We start from the raw sequence: 15,352 nt of genomic DNA on the forward strand, positions 1-15,352 counted from the left end.
AGTTGGGGTAAGAGAAATCGGGCGTAGAGCACCAAGGGTTGAAGGTGGTTTTCCGGGCTTTGGTATGGGAACTACTACAGAATGTTTCCAATTTGGTGGCATTTCACTAGAAATCCAGATTTCATTGAAAATTCTCAGAAGTGAGGTCAATGATTCACCTTCTAGATTGCGGAATAGTGTATAAGGCACACCATCATGACCGGGTGTGGTGTTGATGGTGTGCCTTATACACTATTCCGCACTCACTCAATCATTCACTCAGGCACACGCACAGTAAGTACGACAATGATAAAATAAAGCAAAGAACACGACGAAGCACTCGCTATCATTTTAATAATAACTGGTCCTTCCTCCAACCTTGCCTGATTTTGTTTGCTTAGTCTATGCGGGACTCTAACGTAACAGGCACCTTCCTACACCCCCATATTATCACATTGTTGCTCTCTATAAAACCCACAGGTGTACTCATCCTGAATTCTTAACTTCCACAGTCCAAGGTATTCGCGTTGTATTTGACGGTGTTAAATAAACAGGTACTTGATTCGAGATTAAGTCTTTAAAATGACTCCTGGCTGCAACAAGAAATCCCTCATTTTAGCGCCACGCGGAGCTCTAAGAATTTTGCTGCAGTTTAGCTACCCACAGCCCTCTCCTAATCTTCGCCTCGGTATATGAATGTAGCCTTCATATATCGTTCGTCACAAAACTCGAATGCACCCATGAAAAACTTCCCCACATGAAAGTTTACAATATTTTTGGAGCCGAACGGGAAGCACTGCCGGTCTAGACAGCAAACATCCAGGCTTGCCTTACCGTCCTTCTATTTCACAAGCACTGCACTCAAGTGGACGCATGGGATATTTACAGCGAAGAAAACGTTTACCGTCTGTTAAAAGATTCAACGTATAGATTGACAAAACAGCAACTGTAAATTTCTTGTTATCTCGACAGCGTCAAAAGCGCTGCAAAAGTTTCTTTTCTTTTTTATGGTCTAAAAATGCGGCTGTTCTCTCGTATGTCTTTTTTTATTTCTCTTGCTTTGACCTAGAAACGAAGCATTTGACGCTGGCGTTCATGATCCCCTAGGTTAAATCAAACTGCCTGGGCATCTTTTATCAAAGAATCCTTCACAGATAAGCAACAAAAATTATTTAATTTAATAAACAAGTAAAATAGTCGGACATGCGAAAGTGTGGCTCGAGTTACTCGGCTAGAATCGTGATCTCGTCTTGGTACTCGACTTTACGTCTCGTGCTTCAGAAGCTGCGTACGACTTCGCGTTTAAGCGTGACAGCTTGCGTTGAGCATTCTTTAGGAGAAAAAAAGGGGCAATCGGAGGTGTACTGATCCAAGTAAGCGTGTTGCGCCATTTACAAGATCACAAAGTAGGCATGGAGTGAATGGAACAAGTGCTACTACTGTCTATCTTCACATTGTGGAAATTCAGCAGACTGCATGGTCCGAATCGAAATGCCGCAGACTCTTGGTACTTCTGAAAGTTTAGAATACAGTGTATGATTGAAACATTTACTAACGTTAATGAAATCTGTTCTGTACGCAGCAGCTCCAGTATGCATATTCCTATTGGTTATTAAATGCAACGCGAAATGCTGGTAACTTATGCGTGGAGACACTTTCTTCGTTCTGACTAGAACTTTTTATTTTACTACTGGTTATAGCCATGAGTGGCACTTGACGACACAATAAATGACATTCTCAAAAAAAAATATCTCGATCTATTTTCTTCGGTTATCCTCTTTACATTGCGTACGAGTAAACCTATTTATAGCGTGCAGTGAAATCCATTTGAAAAGTGGAAGCAGCTGAAGGGCAGAATAATTGAGTCCGCGCAGCAGGGAATTGCAAAAAAAAAAAAATATTTCATAATTAATTGCCATCAATCAAGACAATACAATGCGGCGACACCTGAGTCACTCGCGGAGCGGAGGAGTCGGCAGTGGCTCTGGCGCGGCTCTCAAGCTTTGCTCTATGTGACGTCACTTGCTTCTGGTGCATGCGCACCTTAACTCACCGGTGGCTCCGCGAAATGTCTCATTGACTGGCGTAGTGTTGCTTCCGCAATAAAAAAAAACTTTCTGCCTTGAACCTTTTGACACGACAATGACGTGAAATTTCGGCAACATTATTTTTGACGAGCACTGACGACGGCTATGCACTCTGCACTGACTCCATGCAGGCTGCGACGGGCATAGGATTCGTTTTCCTCTCAATTTCCTCCGTGGCGGCGACAGGGAGCAGAGTGAAAGCAAAGCCGTTGCCAGCCTCTGCAGCAGAGGACCTGAAGACCGCAGCCACAGGCCTCGTCGGAGCCGGAGGATACGGCGGCTTCGGTGGTGTGGGCCAAGGTGTCAATAGCTTCCAAGGCGGCTATGGCAATGCAGGCTATGGCAAAGGGTTCGGCGGTTTCTCAAACTATGGCAACAACAAGGTAAGGAAAGCGAGACTTTTCGAAAAGTTTCCTTTTAATAGGCCTTAGAACATTGGCCATCTGCAGTTTGCCCCCATTCGGCATTAATTTTTGGCGACTCCATTCCAGAACATCTTTGCCCATGAATTCGTAGGAAAAGCCTATGTGTGAACAAGTTCGACCTTTCCTGTTTATCTGTAGGGCACTGGCTTCTGTTGTGACATCTTTTTAAGGTACTTATTGTGCTTGAAATTCCCAGGCGCTGGCCGGCGGCAGCTTCGGTAAGGGTTCATACGGCGACGGTGTGATATCGGCGTTCGGCAACCAAGGGCTCGGCCAAGGCGGACTCAGCAATGTAGCTGCCCATGGACTGCACGGTGTCTCAGGAGCTCAGGGCTTCAACCACCAGGGCGGTGTCAACAAGCAGTTCGCCGGAAAAGGCGCCGCCAGAGATCAGTTCAACGCCGGTCACAACAAGGTGAGGCGTCAATACTTCTTTCTCTCTGCTTTCAGTACGGACGCTGATATAGAAGCACTTCCCAAAATAGCGGCTGCAGAATAATTACCACCATTTGCCGCATCTCCTTAATCCTGACTCGAGGTTCTTGTGTGCCATAGGACAACAGGAACCAGCTGACATAAGTTACAGAGTGAAAAAAGCACCAACGTGTTATATTTGGATTGACGCACTTGAACTCTAAACAGCCCTACAATGCGCGTGCGCATACATACATACATACATACATACATACATACATACATACATACATACATACATACATACATACATACATACATACATACATACATACATACATACATACATACATACATACATACATACATACATACATACATACATACATACATACATACATACATACATGCATGCATGCATGCATGCATACATACATACATACATACATACATACATACATACATACATACATACATACATACATACATACATACATACATACATACATACATACATACATACATACATACATACATACATACATACATACATACATACATACATACATACATACATACATACATACATACATACATACATACATACATACATACATACAAATAAGGGTAGGGTGCATTAGCTTTAGATACGGGCTTAGAAAAGAAAAACAATATGGTGTACTATATAAGAGAGTCTCATGGAGCAAAGTGCCTCTCTTGCCTGCTGAGGGATGACGTAAACAAGTGATAAGAAAGCAGGAAGGGTACTTCAGAACATAACCTAGTACTCTCTACACTTCTTGGTGAAGAGCCTTGCGCCTCTTATAGATTTACGCTTGACCTTTCAGTCCTGCTCTGGTATTAAGCAAGTAGGTCAACAACGCCATGGAGCAGGAAATTCCCAAGAGGGCGCTCAAGAAGACAAGGCTGCGGCACACATAGAATAGGTACCTTCCAGTCTGTACAGGCTTGCTGATGATCAGAATAAGTAGCAGACTAAGCCAGTATCAGGATGCATAAGTATTACCATATACAGTGGCTGTCGCAACAAACACTTCTGCTAAATATCTGAAAACAAAAAATGACTCGAATTCCTTTTAAATTTAAGTTTGAAAACGTTTGCTTAGAAGCAGAGACAACAGGAACTTCTGTCACGCTTTCTACTACACTTTTTTTGCTGTTCTTGGCTTTACAAAACAAAACAGAAAGCCTATACCTGTCATTTCATGAGCCAGTTTAGAAAAAATTAAGGTAAACTCTGATATAGCGCCCACCTGCCAGATCCTTTTATAAGATACTGGCTCGCAATAACCGTGCAAACCATTATATCGACAGACATGCAGAGGCTAAAACAGATTTGAAAAACGCAATGCTTAAAGTACTCCCTGCTGCTCTCTCGCTACTCCGCCCCATTTTGTTCAGGTTTTCAAATACACAAAAACATGCTGAGAGCGCAGTACCGTGTCAGCTGCGTTTTCGTATTTGGATAAAAGTAGCTACAGGTCTTAGTTTCTCACTGAGCTGTTGAATCAATAAATCGATTTTGCTAATGAGGCTATTTCTCATGAGGCACAAGCAGCGGGCTAGACATTGCTTTTTCCCATTGCGGAAGCAAAGCAATATCTTAGGCGCTCCTGAGAACGACGAGGTAATTGAGTTTTCCTTTAGCTCTTCGAATCCTGACTCTTTGAAATAGAGCCTCTCTGGCGTGCACTAGATTAAAGGGGAAAAAATAGCAGAGCATTTTCTTAAAAGTTAACGAGATGATTAGCTTATGTGAGCGAGTTCTCCTTAAGCACGTTCAGTAAGCTTCCGTTAAAGTATGCAGGTTGCTTTTTGATTTCACTGCAGCCTAGTGTAAAATCGATGTTTGTTCCAGCTGTGTGCATAGCTTGAAGATTTTGCTGTTTCAGAAACGCTGAACACTGAACATTGCCTAACATACACTTCTCCTTTTAAGTTGAGTTCATGATGAACGCGCTAGACCTACCAAGCATTCTTCAAAGTCGAATACATCATAATAATTCACCGCTGCCTTCGCATCCTACCGGAATTGATCTATGTCAACCTCACTGTGCTTACTTGGCCGAACAAAGCTTAAATACAAGTAAATGTAAAGCAAGTCACTCAATGTAGCAAAAGAATTAGGAAAATTAGATTCGAGAGGTATGTACACATCAGATAAAGGAAGGGAGATTAGAGGGCGGTGGTGATCGGCATAGACAATAGGAACTCTTACCTCGTTCAAGTTGGCGAGTAACGGAGTTGACGGTGATTTGTCTCAAGCTATCCGAGCTTAGTTTAGCCTAGTATTGAAGCCATTTAAACCGTACTCCTGGCATTTGTACATTGCAAATCAAAATGTTACTCTTGTTCAATCTAATATTTAAACCAATTTTCATAAATAATTGTTTAGGAAAAGCGTTTATGCTGTCAGTTCCGCAGCAAAATTGTATGTGAACATAAAAACGTCTTTAGCGAGTTTTCTTTTTCTGGATAACTCATGAGCCAGAAAACATGCAAAATATACAAAAAAAAGAACGTAAAAAGATCCCAAATTTGTGCAACGCGACAGCAGCTTTCTCAAATGCGGAATTCGTGAATGTTAATTCTTTGGACACTTGGTTAGTTTAGTTTGTGGGGTTTAACTTCCCACAGCGACTGAGACTATGAGAGATGCCGTAGTGGAGGACTCCGAAAATTTCGACCCCCTGGGATTGTTTAACGTGCACTGTCATCGCACGGGAAATGGGCGCCTTACTTTTCGCCTCCATCAAAAAGCGGCGGATGCTATCCCGAATCCTTGGGCAAAGCAGTTGAGCGCCATAACCACTGCACCATCACGGCGGGCACATTCGATGTCGCCGCGAGTCTGGCGGGCAGAAAGAATGGAGTTAGAGCAGGCAACGCATTTTAACGAAAAATTAAGAGGATGCTAAATCTTCGTCTTAAGAGCGTGCGCTATTGCGTCTACACTTTGACCAGACATGTTGAACACGTCACTAATAATGCTACCCGGACTCGTGGACACTTGCGTCGAAATTTCTCTACCGCACCTTTGCCAATAAAACTAACCCATCTAATAATCATTAGTACGGTCAAATAATCTCTTTCTCTCATCAGCCTGACTATACCCACTGCAGGGCGAAGGCCTCTCGCATATTTCTCCAATTAACCCGGGTCTGTGCCAGCTGCATCCACTTGAATTCTGCAAACTTCTTAACCTCATCCGTCCACCTAACTATCTGCTGCCCCCTGCTACGCTTTCCTTCCCTTGGAATCCAGTTTGTTACCCTAAGCGACCATCGGTTATCCTCTCTTCGCATTACATGTCTTTCCTATGACCATTTCTTCTTTTTAATTTCCACTTCCGGTCAAAGAATATTCATCCGCAGAAAGGGACCCTAACTAAATTACACCGATAAACACACTAGAATCCCTTACAAATAGCTCAGCATGTTCCATATTATCTAATCATTCATGTTATGCCAGCATTGATATAGACAGATTGGCGGTGATAACGGAGACATTGGAAGACGTAGGAGAGAAAGATGAGCGATGCTGGGAATGACAGATGTCGAAAGAAAGAAAAACTGAAAGAGGCAATGGGCAGAAGTTTACCTTCTTATCTCTCGCGTCCCTGCACCGGGCTTTCTAGTGATGGTATCGACAACATGAGTTCCAACAGACGATTCTTGGCCCTAAGCGAGGCTATCTCTTTCCTAGATCTGTGGCTTAACCTCTTCGTCGTCTAGGAGAATGGCTGAAGTTCAGAAGAACAACTGCGCAGCGAGAAGAAACATGGCCCACACACTTTCTACGTGCGGCCGCAAAGGAAAAATAAACCGGTGCCCCAGCAAGCGCAGATGGCGTAGTATCTGCCCTGTCCCGAGCTGCTGGCTATACGGAGTAAGCTCATCGCGAACGCAAGGCGCGTCGTCGGCGTAAGCGCGACGTACGTGGGCTACACCGACGACCGTCTTGCCACCAAGCGAGAAACCACTTGGCGTAGCGAGAATGAAGTGCGGCAGGCAACGACGACCTTACAGCAATGAAGGGGCGGCGGTGGCAGCGCAGAGGGCGGACATTCAAATTTCGGACCTGCCTTATGAAAGTTTGCACCATGAACACCTCACTAAAGTGAAAACGTCAGAAGCATCAGCGGGCTGCAATCATACAAGTCACCTCAGGGTCATAGGCTCAGGCCGATTCGTTAACTTTGGTGTCGCATAGTTCTGTAAATTTATTTTATCTAAAGAAACTATGGCAAATAAATCTGTCGCTAATTGCTCTTTCTGCCTTTTGGTGTAGCAGATATTTTATATTGTTACGACGGGAGTTTGACGTCGGAGCACTGCACAGGTCGAGGAGGCAGAGAACTCAGCTGGTCAACGGCTGCGAATCCGGCAAGGGCACGAGAGTCTCCGCGTCTTTTTCAACGTCTTTGTCCATCTTTTCTTCTATGTTTTTCCTCTTCTTCAGGATTGCTAAACATCTCCCCGGGACAGCCGAAGCCCCCCTGGGGGAGGGAGTTAGTCGTTCCCACGGGATTAGCACGGCTTTATCCGGGCGACATGAGCGACTTCTGTTGTGGCTGAGCGACGACCACCTGCGGTCATGCGCGCGATTCTATAGTTCAGGTAACTGACGCGGTCGAGGACAACGTAAGTGCTAGCTTAATGCGCCAACATTTTCTGGGCTAAACCAAGTTTCCAGAGAGGTCGCTAAAGCCACACTAAGTCTCCAGGTGCGTAACACACATGGCGATGTTGTCTGTCGTACCGAGCTTTGGAACGCTCTTGCGAAGACAAAATCCGCAAACGGGCGAGACGTCGAGCTTCTTCGGCCAAACAAAGAGTTTCGGTGACGCAAGGTTCTTCATAGACGGAATAGGGAAGAATGGTGTCGAGAGAATATCGAGGATCCCGGGCATAGAGAAAAAAAAAAAAAACGGGCTGTAGCCGGTCGTCTCATGTGTTGCAGTGTTGAAGGCAAAGGTTATAAAATGTAGCAATCCTGAATAAGAGGAAAAACATAGAAGAAGACATGGACAAATACGTTGAAACAGACGCGGAGACTCTCGAGTCCGTGCCAGGTTCGCAGTCGTTTACCAGCTGAGTTCTCTGCCTCCTCAACCTGTGCAGCGCTCCGACGTCAAATCCCGTCGTAACAATATTTTGTAGATATTAACTGCGATGTAGTGAGAGGAACGTCGGCAAAACTGCACGGCAAGTTTTGCGCGTCTTTTTCTTTGGGTGTCGCACTGCACTTCTTATTCGCTCTGTGTTGCCCGCCGTGCATGGTGGCTTATTAGTTACTACGTCGTTATACGAACGAGGTCAAGAACACAGGGGAACAAAAAAGAAGCCGTGGCCTCAGGGGCATAACTTAGTAGGAACAATGTGAAAAACGCCAATATGCCCTACAATGCCCATGGAGGTTAGATACCCACGGCTCCGGTCGCCGAAACTGTCCCGGAGCCTTCCACTACGGTGCCCTTCATATCTGTGTTCTGCTCTGGGATTATAGACCCATATATGTGCCATAATGTTTTTGTTGTTTCTTGCAAATATGCGTTCGCAAGAATGAACTCCTAATGTAACTATCCTGCTGCACGCAAACGCAGGAGAATATATGCATATATGCAAATGCAGAGACGCTCACGTTTAAGTTAACGCAACGGCCGATCGAAGGCTACCATAGCCAAAGAGTGGCCTCGAATGTCAAAATCACTATACCATTACCATGCCAACTTCATTATGGCAGATTATACTAGACCAAAAAGCGCAGATATAGCACTTATGTAGGCGCTGCGACGTTATTTTGGATAAAAGAACCTCGGAGAAAGGAACGCAGTGGCGTATAAACACTAAGCAGAAAAGGCACCCGTTCACAGGCTTGCATTAATTCAATGCTCCTGGGCAGCAGATGGCGGCATTGTAAAAGAAAGAAGGCTTCATGATAAATGCGGTAATAGTCTGAAATAAACAAATAAATTCTAGGTCAAGTATGTGTGCGTGACACAATGCCATTTTCTTTTCTCTTGCTTAAGGTCTTCGCCAAGGAGAAGGTGTATGCGGTTGACCAGAGCTTTCAGAATGGGAACCGGGATGCCTTCAACCTTGGCTACGGAAACGTCGGAGGCTTCACGGGCCAGGGAGGCTTTGGCAAGCACGACAAAGTGAACCAGTACGGAAACCAGCAGTATGGTGCTTTCAAAGGTTACGGACAAGGCGCATACGGCAAACACGGCCGCCAGACCTTCGGAGGAGGCGTCCAGGGCATCAATAACTACGGACAAGCTGCAGGATACGGGACGCAGGCGCAGCAAGGAAAGGGATACGGAGGCTACGGTCACGGAGGAGTAGGTGGATATGGAGGCGCGATTAACCGCGGGTACGGAGGCTACGGAGCCACACAAGCAGTAGCTCCCATTCTGGGGCAGCCGATCTTACACGGCGTTGCCCCTGGGTTACGGTACGGAATTGGACATGGCATCGGACATCACGGAATAGGAGGGGGTCCTCTCTACTTCTAACTTTAAATACCTTAACGCGTAAGCATGTAGCGAGTTCCTAAACAAGTATGATATAGAAACAGCTGTGACAGCGCTAGATACAAATGCCATCTCTGAGTGATAACGTCGTAAAGAAAGCGATAACTAATCAACCTGAGGAAGTTTGTTAACAGATATAGCTATGTGGTAGGAAAGTCCAACTTGATATCTACATCCTGAAGCATCTGGAAATCTAATTTTCTGCGGTGATTTCTTAAGCCTGGTAACATACACAAGCCGGTGTGAAATAAAGTCAGGACGAACGGTACCAGCCATCGGTACTTTATTCCGTCAAAAATTTATTTCAAGGAAAAAAAAAAACAAGGATAGTTTCTCTGTTCAAAGAGTTCGTGGCAACAGTGGATATATATAACGCGCCTGACCCGATTGCTCTTTTTTGCGATGAAAAGAAGACAGTGCTCAGTATTCTGCCCTCGTTGACACTTGTTTACATGCGTGGATGCAGCGTAGAGAGACGGGGTCCATACGCAACTCGCTGTTCGTGCGGTTTAAAATGGGCACTGTCTTCGTAACTGTACAGGTTAAAATATGCTTATTTATTCACTTTTTGTTTAGTCGCATGTTGATATCTGAATACACCAAATACTCACAACCACTTGGTTGGAAAATACGAAAAGGACATAGATAAAAAAATCTGTACTTGAACTGCCTCCGAGGTTCTTACGTGTTTAGAGTGGCAGCTGCCGGTACCCGGACATACAAATGTTGACTGTTCGTCTAAGCAAAGAACTGGGGACACATACTGACTTCCCATGCGGAAATAAAACTAGTATTATTGTCCAATATTCACATAGAAATGGGCTGTAAAGAATGTGAAGGCCAACAACAAACGGGTCATTTCTTTAGCATAAAAGTGTCTTGGTGAAACTTGTTCGACCACAAAATTCTCCTAACTACACCTCCTGTTATGATTATTTGGCTGAACAACATAGTGTGTAACAAATGATGTTGAATAAAGATTTATACTACACTGGCATATCACACTTTGGCGGCCAGATATACTTCGTGCCTAAATCTAGGCACAAAATTTTTTTCACACCTGTCTCATAACAACTGACCGGCATTGAGGTATTTTTATGCAAATATAGATTGTCCGCACTCACATACAAAAAGATGCACGCTCAAGTCGTTCTTTGATTTCAGCCTGTTATCAGGAGCCGAAACAAAAATTGATATGTTCGTCTGAACAATTCCCAGTTGAGTTGAGCTGGAGCAAACAGGGAATGGTTGAAACCTTAGCTAGAACAATCTTAACTGGTTCAGATTTGCACCTGACTATCCGCTTTACCTTCATGTGTGCTCCGACTGCATATTATCTTCATCAAATGACATTTGGCGGCAATCTCATATAGGAGCCTGCCACACTGGAAAGCTGTCAGTCGTGCGCGATGACACATTCGGGCTGTTACGTATACAGAGATTTTAATGCTTGCGTGACGACCACTCTCTGCCGTACGTTACTCCTACATTTTTTTCACCCTATCCTTCGAACGTATTGGTTCCGTAGTTCTTCGTCATACAGTGCAACGTCACTACAAAAACACGGCTATCGAAAGGAGAAGATGCTGTGCTGACGCAACACGCCTCGTTATTTTAATTTTTGGCCAAATATCTCTTTAGGGCTTGCCAGCCATGCCAAAGCAAATACCTCCAAGAGCGCATTCATCTGGAAGGGCAATATTGCTACACCGTTCTACACGACAGATGACGATCTGTATTCTAGCCACTATAGCGAACGTGAACATGTAATAACCGTCTTTTATCGTAATTACTACGGTTAACCAAAAATTGTGAAGCGCTCCGCTGCAGTCCTTCGGTACGCTTTCTTGCATTGTATGCCTCTAATTGAAATAAACTGCTCGAAGTTTAAAACTTTCGCGCGTTACGAAATAGCGTAGAGGGCTCGGTAAGCCGGAAAGCCAGCGCCTTACTTTAGTTTGAAAGGAAGGTTTCAAGGGCACGTCGAAATTTGAGGGGAAAGTATTATGTATCATACATTGTGAAGCAAAAGTTCTCTGTGCAGTGTTAGGGCAGTGTCACACAATTTTGATTCCCACTTAGCATTCATCTGCTATTCAAGTTGGAAGCTAATTTGCAAAAGGGATTTGAATCCATGACATGTAACTTCGAATTGTGTTCCGTTATAGGTATGTGTAGGTGTTCAGAGAGAATTTAGACAGATACTGCTCTTCCTTTTATTCAAAAATCATCTTAAAACAAAATAAAAAATCGCGTAATAAAAAGGTGATGTTACAAACTCTATCGTTTCTATTCTTAAGGCAAAGCTTGAGTCCTCTTCTAAGCTTTGCCCTTGTACTGCGTCATAGCCTAAATGCACGCGTTTTCACTCCCTAGATAATTTATCCTGCTATTACATTACATTTTATAACCCTATGTAACAGACACCCAGGTTATTTTCGCATATTTTCCAGGCCAAATAAACTAGCACAAGAAAAAAAAAGAAACTGCAGGACATAATGCTTATGTTTAAAACTAAAAGAAATCATTTTCATTTGGCATTTCAAAATGACAAAAGGAATGTTTTGTACGCTGACTTATGCCAGGCATTAAGGGGTACAAACATTGCGCGGAAAAAAAAATAAGGTATTCTATTTAAACAGTTCCTAGAGAAGTATTGCAGTGTACCGTGCCATCTAAACCTATACTGCGAAAAGCTGCCTCTATAGTCTATATATGAAGAAATGCTTAGAAGGATACAAGGTGCTCGCGCGACTCTTGCTTTTGGGTCTCTGCAGATGAAACAATAGAATCCAAGCCGCGGTTTCTTGATTTGTCTTAGCAAATCATGAAGCCTATTAGGAAACAAGCCTTTTCTTTGTATGTTCTAAATCTTTAGATAAGACCGACCTTTTCAATCCATCGCTGTAAACTCTCTATCGAAATGGTGCTGTACATAGGAAGATATTGCTTCTTTTAGTTGTATGCAAGAACCTATATGCAAGAACCTTTGTGAAGGCATTCTACCTTCAGATTATCCTTGTCACCTGCCCACCTAATTTTCTTCACCGTAATTGTGAAGACCTCAGAAAGCATTACAAGCGCGTTAACAAATGTATTCCTACAGGGACATGCTCTGAAGGTGCCTTCTGGCGTGAGCTCGAAGAAAAAGCAGCTGCCGAAAGTGCGTCTCCTCTGAAGCCGATCATCCTATGATGGAGGACCTGGCTGGAAGCCGTGATTGCTACAGCTGCCACCTTCCTGGCATAGCGATTGTCACAGTTTCACGATCAGGTGATGAAGTGCTTCATTAAGGCAGGCTCAAGCAGCCCTTTCATGAAAACTTCCATGGACACGCGGCGTATTTGTGTGACAAGTTCTCTTTTCTCGCAACCACTACAAAAGACTAGAATGTGTGTATATGCGCCGGGGGAGGGGGGATAACCCTCACTTACAACACGAGACTAATTCAGAATTCAGGAATATGTAAGGAAGCGCAGGTTAGAACTGATTAGTTTTAAAAGAAAAATGGCAGCAGCAAATATTCCCAAATGCAGCGACTTCTGCTTCTAATAAATTAAAGTGCAGGTCGTTAATAAACTTGGTTTCATCCCTAAACAGGCATGGTTACTAATTTTGCAAACAATTTTTTAAAATAGTCAAATCCATTAGCTGGCAGCCCCCCCCCCCCCCCCCCCCCCCCCCGAGTGGAATAAATTTTAACTTTGAAGGAGAGGATATAGTACTAACATATACTGATATAGCACCGACATAAAATCCTTCATATCGATAAGAACTTCTGCTGCATGCAGGCTAGCATGTGATATAGCAAAATTGAGCCTCCTGACATGGTTAGCGAAGAATAAAATGCAGGAAGCATTTAAGAGCAGCCTCAGGAGCGATAGGCGCTGCGATGATAGCCTATTCCCACTTGCCCAATTTATAGAATTAGCTAAATTAGAGAACAAGGATTAGTATGTAGTCTTTCTGAAATTGAGAGTTACGTGCGCCCGACCCCGTAAATAGAAAGCTCTTGTTGGGCATTCTCAAAAAAACTGATAATGAACATGAGACGACAGAATCGCTAATAAAAAATGCGCGGAAGGAGGTCGTACCAGCGCCTGCAGTCCCAGGGCGAAATCACAAAGCCACTAACGAAATTTTAGAAACTCTCAGGAAAGAGAACACATAAATACGAAAAGAGCACGCGGTAATGAGCGAATCAGTGTAAAAGTTGATGCGGAAGATGCAAGAACTCAGACGCGAGCGCACCATGGTGGAACAAAACAAATAGATCGCAAAACAGCAGGTGCCAACGAGCATTCCTCACGCGGACGCGGATACAATAACAGCACGAAGGCGGTTTCGAGAGCCAGGTTCGAGCGGAAATTACAGACATCAAGACAATGCTGGTGCCATGCAAAGTACCATTGAGACTCTACACGCAACCGTCCTCGGGCTAACAAACAGGACCGCTAACCACGAAAGCAACATGCAGACAATAATGAATCACACCGTATTCACGCAACACGGACACGTACCGGCGAGCAGTGATGCCGGACCGAGACACCATCAAGGGCATCCGGACAACTCGCTTCAGCATCAACATGGCCAACGATAATCAAAGAATAGTAATATGAAAGTGGAACTGCCGTGGCTTCGCCGCAAAAAGATGGTTCTACAGCAACACATAACGTACGCAACGTGTAAACCGGACGTAATATTACTGCAAAAAACATTCACCATTGCGGCTGCCTTAACTGGCTGCTGTTGTTCTGGCTCTAGGAATAAGGAAAAGAAAATGCCCGGGTCTAGCTGCTACTGGCTCTGCAGCTGAGCCACCACCGCTGCCTCGTGCGGTCAGGAAAGAAACAGTAGAGAAGAAAGAAAAAAAAGAGGGAGAGAAAGACGCGCGTCGCAACGGCCGTCGTCCACCACGTAAGCGGTGGCGGGTGAAATGACAGCCTACAACAGATAAACATTCGGTGGCAGGCTAGCCCCCGCCGCAAGCGGCGTTAACCTACCAGTCCCAGCACCGCAGGGCCAGGAACAGCCTCTCTTCACCACCTTCCTCGACCTTAACAGGCTACAAAACGCACGACAGCAAAATTAAGGGGAGGCGTGTATGGACCCTTGTTAGGAAGCGTATCACATTCGTTGAACATGAACTAAGCGGAATCCAGATGGAACACGCTTTCATTGAACTGATACACATCAAGCAGAGGAAACAAAGTATATTCATATTGAACGTATACAGCAACCCGTCGAAACACCGCCAACGCTTCCGTGCGCTGTTTGAGACGACACTCAAGATTGCCGGGTCCCGAACGCTGATCGCGGGGGGCGATTTAAACGTTGCAGACACGGCATGAGGTTACAGATACAGCATGACCAAGGGAAGACAACTCGGGCAAGATGCACAGGAACTCGACTACACGTTACTTACGGACCCGCCGCACCCGACAAGAATCGGGAACTCCACTACCAGGGACACGACCCCGAAATTGGCATTCGTCCGAAACACCGGGGCGACGGCCATCACGTGAAAAAACACATAGACCGACCTGGGAAGCGATCGCATGATCGTCGACATACACGTCAAGACGTCCGACAATACGCAGGGCAGTAAGCGAAAATTCCACTGGACCGACTGGGAAAATTTCAGGAAGACACGAAACCAAAAACAGTCTTCAGGAGATATGATCACGGACATCGAAGCTTGGACCCGCTCGCTGATTGCAGGCGCCAAAGCGTCAACCAAGACCGTCGAAATCGAGGTTGAAACTGACAAGATGGACAGCCGCTTGACGCATCTCATCGAGGCGAATAATTCGGTCCTGGTCAGGTGGAAGGGACAAAGACTCAGAGACTCGGAAAGAAAATAGCGGACATCAACCGCAAAATCGAGGAGC

At 44.7% G+C, this 15,352-nt stretch overlaps 1 protein-coding gene across 1 annotated transcript; it reads left to right on the top strand.

Moving 5' to 3' along the window:
• Nucleotides 1-2,191: 2,191 nt before the first annotated feature.
• On the top strand, nucleotides 2,192-9,760 carry LOC146190939 (uncharacterized). Its single transcript, XM_084600261.1, has 3 exons — nucleotides 2,192-2,449; nucleotides 2,688-2,906; nucleotides 8,958-9,760. The coding sequence occupies exons 1-3, from the start codon at nucleotides 2,192-2,194 to the stop codon at nucleotides 9,441-9,443; spliced, it is 963 nt and encodes a 320-aa protein (XP_084456387.1). The 3' UTR covers nucleotides 9,444-9,760.
• The last annotated feature ends 5,592 nt before the right edge of the window (nucleotides 9,761-15,352 follow it).

This window comes from Amblyomma maculatum, chromosome 4 (genome assembly GCF_055883805.1).
Source record: "Amblyomma maculatum isolate TAMU_Amacu chromosome 4, ASM5588380v1, whole genome shotgun sequence".
NCBI classification, from domain to species: Eukaryota; Metazoa; Arthropoda; class Arachnida; order Ixodida; family Ixodidae; genus Amblyomma; species Amblyomma maculatum.